General features: G+C 41.3%; 1 protein-coding gene across 1 annotated transcript in view; it reads right to left on the bottom strand.

The window, feature by feature from the left end:
- Nucleotides 1-2,445: 2,445 nt before the first annotated feature.
- The window catches only part of LOC137295011 (calmodulin-like), a 7,783-nt gene continuing 194 nt past the window's right edge, over nt 2,446-10,034 (bottom strand). Inside the window, exons 2-5 of the mRNA XM_067826261.1 lie at nt 5,442-5,466; nt 4,921-5,055; nt 3,309-3,548; nt 2,446-2,671 (exon numbers count right to left, since the gene is read on the bottom strand). Of these exons, the coding sequence (XP_067682362.1) occupies nt 2,646-2,671; nt 3,309-3,548; nt 4,921-5,055; nt 5,442-5,466 (426 nt within the window). The 3' untranslated portion in view covers nt 2,446-2,645. The remainder of the gene's footprint in view (nt 2,672-3,308; nt 3,549-4,920; nt 5,056-5,441; nt 5,467-10,034) is intronic.

Raw genomic sequence — 10,034 nt, 5'->3', positions numbered from 1 at the left:
TTTAATTTGTACACGGAAACTGGGAACTCAAAGGTTTGATTGAGCCTCAGGGCTAATATCCAGCTGGCGAAGCGAAATTTGTACTATCGGGATAAGTTGTCGCCTCATCAATGATTAGGACATATGTGTTGACATGTGTATAACACGACATCTACTTTTAAGGGTGAGCCAAGGTACAAAGAGGATTGTTGAGAAAAGTGTGGACTTGCTGGTTTTTAGTGCTCGTTTAGATAGCAGTTTTGTAAGTGAGTGAATGAATCGGCTGTCTGAGAGAGTGAATGGGATTTACTGATATTTCAAACGTTTCGGTGTGTCATTTCAGCATGCATCATTTCATGATCGTCCATGCGGCACCCTGTCACGTGATGGAGAGACCATGTCGTGAATTAGAATGTAACAGAGGTTAATTAACACTTCTCAGGGACATTCGAACGGCCATTGAGAAGTCACGTAACATGACCTAGGTACAAACTCACAAATACATACATCTACATATATAGTATTCCCAGAAATTATTGAGAATCATGTTGCGTCATGTAACTGATTACGTTTATTAATTTCTGGCGTTTTACTTACATAAACATGTTAAAACATCATCCTTTTACAGTCTCAGTCTTGTTTTAGTACTTTGTTAGACCTCCTCGCTCAGCAATGCATGCCTGAATACGCCTAGGCACACTACCCATCAAAGTTTGTAGGTAATCGTGTGGCAGGGTATCCCAATATTGGACCACCTCGGCCTTCATATCTTCAATATTTCTCAGTCCCTTTTGGTTTATTCTGTCCTTCATGACTCCCCACACATTCTCAATTTGGTTTAGGTCTGGGCTGTAACTGGGCCAGTCTAAAACTTGAACATTTTCGCCCGACAACCACTGTTTTGTGTAGCGCGCAGTGTTTTTGGGTCATTATCATGCTGGAAAATCCAATCATCTTCATACAATGTTTGTGCTGTCGGAAGAAGGTGACCATTTAGAATGTCAACGTATCTTTCTTTTGTCAAGTTTCCCGTGAAAACACACAATGGCGTCACTCTGCGAGCCGATATGCCACCCCACATGTGAAACTTCGGGCTATGTTTTGGTCGCTGGTAGATAGGTTTGACAGTATCTTTGGTCCAAATTTTCACACAATTAGGGAAAAGCCAAACAGAACTTTCATCCGAAAAGAAAACATTATACCAATCTTGATTTTCATGAGCCCGACACCAGTTTAAACGTTTTTCCTTTTGTGCATCTTTCATCAACGGCGAGGGAATTCCACGTTTTTTCACCCAATTAAGTCTCTGTAATTCCTGCCTAACTGTTTCATTGCATACCTGAAGACTTCCTCTGCTAATCATTTCATTTCTGATGTTCTCAGCACTTTTCAATTTGCCCCTACTCACAATCTGCCCAAGTCTTCGGCGATCCACAACACTGAATTTCCTAGGCCGACCTGCCCCTGCTTTGTGCTCTATCCCGGTTCCTGTTTGAATATTCTTCAAAGGTCTGTATACTGTAGACAGAGGAATACCATGTCTGCAAGTTACCACTTTAGCATCAGCCTCACCCCTTTCAAAATCATCTAGAATGAGCTTTCTTTTCTCTCTTGCTGTAAATTCTGCCATGTCAACACAGGAAGCCGTCTGCTCAGACAAGGGAGATAACTCTTGACGTGATGAGCTGCCTTCTAAGCCTTCAAGACTTGTCTCCCTTATTTAGTATGCTTAGTGCACATTGAAAGCCCTTTTTCCAATCTTAGCATCATTGGAAAAAAAAACAAAGATTTTCTCAATAATTTCTGGGAACACTGTATAAGGTCCACAGTTACATAAAGTTGCTAGCGCCATCTTAAAAAATATGAGGCCACTGTATCAAAAATATCTGATACATCCAGTGATTGATACATGATACAATGATGTGCATCAATCAAGTCACAAAAGCCATGCCAACACAGGGCAATGGGGTAGCCTAGTTCAATGTAGTACACTGTGTGAAGCCCATTTCTGATGTTCCCCGTCATGATATTGCTGGAATATTGCTAAAGACCTTAAACCAAACACACTCACTCATATCAGCTGTAATGAGGATCATCACAACGCCTGATTGTTACATGTTTTCCTAAGTTCTTGACTCATCTTCTTAAAGTGGAATATAGAAGCTAATATGATGACCACAATTTGATGGTTAGACAACTTCTTTATTCTAATATTACGCAAAGCTTTGTGATATCATCTACACCGAAACGTCATATCTATTGCAGTAAAGAAGTTTTCTGTCCATAAAAATGTTCCTCTTTTTAAATCATGCCTTTAAGCACAAGAAATGAGCTTCTCATATTGCACGCATGTGGAGGATAGAACACTGGGCTTGTCGTGACGAGCGAACGCTTTAACCACTAGACTACCCCACCGCTTCCATTCACAAGTTAACGTCTATCGTTGAATTCAGATAGAACACAGTGTTTTAATTACATAATTTTATTTACAATCATAACAGTCAATATAACATTGATTCATGTCTGGGTGATTCAGACGAAAAGAAGACTTGCGGACATTGGAGGTAATGGATATGGTGTTCGTCATCTCAGCAACACCAGGAGAGAGGGTTGTTACGTTGAATGATGGCCATTGGTTGATTCTACGGTCATTTGACCATCTTAGGTTACCTGGTCATTAGGTAGATGAAATCTGTGATAGAAAACAGTTACTTGATACACACTCATCTAAGATCGCTCTGTTTTTTAGCAAACATGGAAAACAAGTATATAGTCATTTACATACACATAAAATATACCAACACACCAAAAAATAAACAAATATGTTATATCACACTGAGACGTCTTTAGTTCGTTGATGGCGCATCAAAAGTACTCAGTCTGTAATTCCCCACGGTCCCTATTATGATGATCTGTTTTCAGCTGCTGGCGATCTATAACCCGTTTTTACTTTGTATTGTCCCATATAGTCATATAATTGTAAGTTACGTGCCGGATTTACATTTCAAACTGTCATAATTTTGTTGATTTACTGTCCTTTGACGACAGATTTTATAGTGTAACATTTTCTATCATTGATATAAGCTCTATCTAGTCACAGTACGGCTGAAATATTGCCGATGTGACAAACATTTAAACTGATTCACTAACTATTTCGTGGATGGTAATACAACGTTCCACTCTCACACGCCGATGAACCATAATCGACTCCCTACATTGGTACAATGTGTGAAGCCCATTTCTAGTGTCCCCTGCCGTGATATTGCATGGATACTGCTACAAGCGGCGTAAAACTAAACTCGCTCTCTCACTCAATCCTGTCTCCGAACCTGAACATGTGATGTTCCCTGTTCTGTCTATGTCCAGCTCCTGCAACAGCACGTTGAACTCGTCATCCGTCATCTTGTCCCCCATGCTTGTCAACAGATGGCGCAGCTCGGTGGCGCTCACATTCCCACTGCCTTCTCTGTCAATGATGTCGAAAGCCTCTTTGAGCTGTCTGTTTGTGTCTGCCGGCTGAATTGAGTCCACCATTCTCTGGAACGTCTTCAGATCCACCTTCCCGCGTTCTGTACGTGATAGAAATGTTACATGCATCCATTTACTTGTTTCCTGGGAGTCGAAAACGCCTCATTACTAGCATTATGATGTACGGGGTCATGTATATTTTTGTCCTGGACGCTACGTTAGTGTTTCAGTTACACGTACATATTTGAATCTCCATGCATTTATATTGCGTGCAACCCACCACGATTTCCACGGACGATGAAACAACGAACAAATCCTGACGGACACTTCAAATTGGGCTCACATTAGCTCCGGAACAAGTTGCCTAATTGTTTGTTTACAATGTAACGCCGCACTCAGAAATATCCCGGCCATATGGCGGCGGTCTGTGAATGCTAGAACCTGGACCAGGCAAGCCAGGGATCAACAGCATGAGCATCGATCTATGCAACTGGGATACGATGACATGTGTCGACCAAGTTAGTGACTCTGACCACCCGATCCTGTAAGTCGCTTTCGACAACAAGCTTGAAAATCAATTCTAACTGGAATCTTCAGGTCCAGATTGCCTCAGAACCTATTTTTGTAACATGGAATCACCGGTCTGGGCAATAAACATCACCCGAAGTAAGCTGACTCGCTAATGTTTCCTCCACAAAAAGACACATTAGCTTGGGTTGGTCTCATTTTGAAAAGTCTTACTGCGTAAATCCAACACATGCCACTTTACCGGAATCCACATTGATAGATCAGGTACCGGGTACCAAGGGATATGTTTTGTTTGAATAGGACATTGAGTGACGAATATGTCGTACGAATTTGAGATTAGATCCCACATCAGCGCATCGTGCCGCGACAAGCAAGGGCAGCAACTCTACCCGAACTGACGTGCATCCACCTAAATAACATCCCCTACAAAATCATTGAAACTCACGCTGAAGTATCTATCCTAAACAGATTCCATTGCACTTATAACGCAAAATAGCCTTGACAATATTACGCTGAACAGCAAAAGAAATGCAAGTCTCGTAAAAATGAAATCTCATAGCGTAAACGGTCATGTTTATGTCTTCTATTTAAACGCAAAATAGCGATGATAATATTACACTGAACAGCAAAAGAAATGCAAGTCTCGTAAAAATGAAATCTCATAGCGTAAACGGTCATGTTTATGTCTTCTATTTAAAAACATGCAAGTTGCGTGTCAGTAAATGATGATATAACTATCGCCAGTTATGATTCCAAGTGTTCGCGACGATGAGTCTCCAGCTGATAGCCACGATTCTCTTTGAACTATGGAATATGGTACTCAGGAGAAACATTGGAATTTCCTTTAGCTTAAAGGGAAAAAAGGACAGCACTGCTTGTGATAATAATATTACTATGCAGCTTGGTTGCATTGCAACATGCCCTCGACTATGAGGTATTACTTACTGTCAATTTGAACGCTTCTCAACAGTGCTGCCAGTTCTGAATTAGTGATCACGTGACCAAGTGCCCGGACTGGAGTACCAATTTCATTGGCTGGTATGTAGCCATCCCCATCTGTGTCAAACATTTTGAAGACATCTGAAAAAATAAGAAGTTTACTTTTAACAGTTATGACATCTGGCATCATTAATTCAAAATATTTACGAGAAATATTGCTTTATCCCAAGATTTTACTCAATAACAACGACGAATCTCTAACAGAACAAGGTCATATTAGGTCAATTCACTGATTGACACTGAAGCCTAAAGCAGATCTTGACACCATCATGGGGGCGAATTTGAACACTGGTAGAAGAAGGTTTGTTTTGAGTCCACGCGGCTACAACTTCTAGAAGAGATTTCAGTTATTGATTTTAGCGCCCATAGATTCAATCTAAAATAAATAGTCTCCATACAAAACCCGTTCGCTTTCCCCTTTTCCTGATCAGGAAGTAGTCTATCCCTCATCAAAATGTCACACATACCTGGGACTGAGATTGGTGCGTTTGCCTGAAAGGAAAGAGCATGACAGAATTTTTAGTTCATATGTTTTGAGTGGCGTTTCCGTAATGTCGCGACAGGGCACACCACAAATGAGTTTCACACAATGTACTCATGTGGGGAATCGAACCCTGGTCTTCGAAGTGATGATCGAACAACTAGGCAGCCCCACTGCCCCCTATTTTGAAGGCTTTAGTAAAGAACTCGGAGAAAATGGCACACGCAACGTTAAGGAATTTGTTTGTCTTAGTGGTATCACACTACTGTCAGCAATCAATTCTGTTTTTCATCCCCGCCCCTAGTAGTGAGTGAGCGAGTTAGTGAGTTAGTGGGAGAGTTATGCTTCAAGTCGCCTGTAGCAATATTATAGCAATATCGCGGCGGGGGACACTAACGCTTAGTCTCTGAATATATACCCGTTCAAACTGAAAAGGAGTCTAAGCGATTTGGAAGATCTGGGAAAACCTAGCTATAAGCATGCTTCACTTAGGGCGTTAGCATTGCATTGAGGGCAAGACAGTACTGAAAATAATGTGGTTCAGGGGCTGTGAGACAGACTAACCAGAAATAGGCTTCACACACTGTACTCGTGTGGGGAATCGAACCCGGGCTACCCCACCGACCCCCACCCTTAATAATCTACACGATCCAGACTTGAGTGTGTATTCTACAGGTTATAGGTTCAGCATGTTTAGGATATGCACTGGTGTTATAACGGGGAACATTGCTATTGAGGAAGTAACACCATTCATCCCATAACATCTGACTCCAGGCATTGTGTCATTGTGACTTCAGGAAAATCTATATTTCTTTTCACGCACGTCACCAACAGCGTTCTTGTGATAACACCAGGGCGACTTCAGTGTGCCATCTGTTCAATGATTAGTCCGGGCTGCCCTGTTGTTCAACTGCTACCTGTGATACAGTGTAATGTGTCAGTGCAGGTTTATTGTAGGTGAAACTGGGACAACCTATCTACTTTACAACTAGAAGGTTAATAGGAATGTATCCACATTCCTTTCAACCTTTAGAGTTAGTTTGGTGGTAGAAACGTAGAAGCGAAACTCAGGGTTCGATTTTGGTTGTTGGATGGTCATATGCTTGATAGTCGTATGAAAGGCGATATACATTCACCCACTGGGAGCAGCCTTCAGATATAAACTCCTCGGGGCTTGTTGTCCAATCCATTTATGAAGCATTTGCATGAATAAAACTTGTTTAAATCAGAATGCATCATATCAATAACAGCCTCACTGAGTGGTAACGTATATTGGGGCGGTGTGGTAGCCTAGTGGTCAAAGCGTTCGTTTCTCACGCAGAAGACCTGGGTTCGATTCCCCACATACCGAAACATGAGTCTCATTAACCTGTTCAGAAAATGACCTACTTTTCAGCTACGTTAGACATAGGCATCACAAGCAATTCTGGCTACACTGAATTTCAATTTCCTGTTTGATGAGAAAATTGACATTTACAAATAATTAAACTTTAGTAACACCGTATTTCTATATTTTATGTCGAGATTTAAGCAGCATACATTAACTCAGAAATCACGGGCTGCCCCATGTTTGATGAGGTCGTAAAATGATTCACAATGCATCTCGCCCACTGGTTATACCTGTTATGTGTTTTTTACGCTTATTCAGTGTAGTTCAGTAACGCTTGATGAGATTGATATGATGTCAGTTCCGTACCAGATCGCCAAAGTTATCGAGCGGCAGAGCCTCGTTTTGAGATTTCCACATTTCCAGGTTTTCGTTGTACGATGGAGCACGTTGTACGATGCGTTTGCAAGGATTAGACGGAGCGTAGTGTTGCAATACACGAGTGCTTTGAGGTACCAGATTATACCAGTTCATATCTATGGATACAGTTAAATGAATCAGTCTAAAATGTCTGGACTGGTTATCGCACTAAGTTGCGCAATAGGACCGAACACAATAAACAGGAAACGAGACTGTTCAGTGTTTTGACTTGATGGGTACAGTGCGTGAAGCCCATTTTGGGTACCGACGGATGTGATATTGCTTGAGCATTGCTAAAAGCGGCGTAAAACTTAATTAACTCACTCACCATAGTGATGTGCTTTTCTGTTCGATGTTGCATATTTACATACACCACCGCTGTCCCGTTTCCGTAACGAAAAAAACGTCCCACTCATGCAGTGAATGTTTTGTAAGAAAATACAACAAACCGATTGAATGCGAGTTGGTTACGAATGACCCATTCGGACTAACCTGTGTGTTTTCTCAACGCAAATCACCGCTATATATAAAGCGCTAAAAATGTGTCTGTTTAGTTTTTATAGACTTACGACAATCAGGGTCGCGAACGTTTGCCGCGCGACGCCCTCATGAGTTTATCCAGCCAGCAAGTTGACCTGAGGGTGTATCTAGATCTGGGGATATTTGTTCCGATGTGGTTTATTGAAACATATAGACATGGCCTGTGCTAGCCGCGCTAACAGTATTTGGACAGAGGTGTCGGTGTCGGTTGGGCGTTTGGGCAATGTGATAACAGGCCGGGAACGTTATCTCGATGACTTCGATCTTAGCTCGCAACGTTTTTAGGTGATTTGGGGGTATTACTGTTTAGAACATGACTTTTTCATGTAACATACCTTTCAAATATGGAACTCAGAGAAATTAAGGCAAGAAACATTATTTCGCTTTCACATTGAGACCAATACTTATTCTAGCACGGATCTTCAATGATCTGATAGTTTGTGACACCAACCAAACCAACAAAACAACAGGTACGTGTTATAACAGCAAAAAATAGGAAATATATCCATACGTAATAATAGTTGATTTATAGTAGGTGTATGGAAAATGACGTTACCCAAAGTCATCAGTGTCACGGAACGAAAAACACCCGTAATGTCGGTTTATGATTATGATAGTTTCTAACAATACAACCCCGTGAAGATCCAGGTTAGAACTGATCTTCAGGTGAAGATCCAGGTTAGAACTGATTTTCAGGTGAAGATCCAGGTTAGAACTGATCTTCAGCAACAGATGCTTCTCATAAGAGACGACTAAGGGCATTGGTGGTCAGACTGACTGACTTGGTTGACACATGTCATCGGTTCCTAATTGCGCAGATCGATGCTCATGTTATTGGTCACCGGATTGTCTGGCCCAGACTCGCCATATAGCTGTGTATATCGATGCTGATGCTTTTCACTCGATTATTTACAGACCGCAGCCATAAAGCTGAAATATTGCTGAGTGACGTTAAAACAAACAAAACAAATTCTAACTTAATGCGTTTCCGGTACCGACACCTCCAATGATCTAGGCTAACCGCCGCCGTATAGCTGTAATATTTCTGAGTGAGGCGTAAAACTAAACTCACTCATTCTGTGTGAACCGCAATGTATTTGAGTCCATGGTTTCACTGACTTTACTGAAGCGATTTCTCCACACCTGTACAGTTGTACAGGTGTGGCCTGTTATCAGAGTGTCAGATCACTTATACCTCTTGCTTAATAAATCTACTAGACAACAGTGGACTGTTCCGACGGTACACATATCATTATAACACACATAAATGAAACATTTAATAGAATGTTCGAGCATTGTCTTAAGTTTAATATATTTTCACTGCAATATGTAAACGTAAAACAATACATATTTTAAGATAATCATGCGTCATAAAGTTGAAAACGATGTGAACGAAATACCAAACATGTTTACAACAAAGACTTTGTTTACACGATCCCGTTATACATGTCCAGTCATTATCGTGCTACACGGTAAACACCTTAGTACTCTCGTTGTGATATTAATCTTTTTTGTGGACACTGCAACGTTCTCTGTGCTTAAGATCACCTCGTAAGGATTAAATAGGAATGTGTTCGGTGTGATTGGCATTAAAGATAAAATGACGACGCAGGGCTGGTTTGTCTGGTTGAGTGAGTAAGTGTGCCTGTCCGATTAAAGTTTGAATGTGACAGGATGCTTGTTGTCTGTCTGGGAGAGCAGGGGTGCCAGAGAGTTCCCCTTTTTTAGTCAATGTAAAATAATGTTTCAGGCCTTATGAGGCCCTGTTGTTACATGTGTTTTACGGTAGTATGTACTTTGAAACGACATGACACAGAAATAAACCATTCTTTTATTATTATCATTTGTTTTAATTATTATCTATGAACGGATACGGTTTTGTGGAAAAGGGGATGGGATATGAGTGTGTGTGTGTGTGTGTGTGTGTGTGAGTGTGTGTGTGTGTGTGTGTGTGTGTGTGTGTGTGTGTGTGTGTGTGTGAGCGTGCGTGCGTGCGTTCGCGAGCACCGTTCATTTTCACCCTTTTTCACGAGCGTTTCAATGGTTATTTAATATACCTTCAGGTCCAAAGGGCAGTGCGGACCCTGCACACATCTGGATGAGCCTTTGAGTATATCGAATAAACGTGCTGCGATAGTGTTACAAATGTACATAGCTTAAAAAGCCTAAGTACAGCAACACAGTCCTACGAGCTGATAACGTAAGACAACACACGAAAACCGTGTCCCCATTTCTAAAGTAACAAAACGAAACATCCGTTCTATTACATCATGTACACATGCAGACAATACT

Source organism: Haliotis asinina, chromosome 8, assembly GCF_037392515.1.
Source record: "Haliotis asinina isolate JCU_RB_2024 chromosome 8, JCU_Hal_asi_v2, whole genome shotgun sequence".
In the NCBI taxonomy this organism is placed as follows: Eukaryota; Metazoa; Mollusca; class Gastropoda; order Lepetellida; family Haliotidae; genus Haliotis; species Haliotis asinina.
The sequence above is the reverse complement of the archived record's forward strand: the minus strand, read 5'-3'. Positions and strand labels throughout refer to the sequence as shown.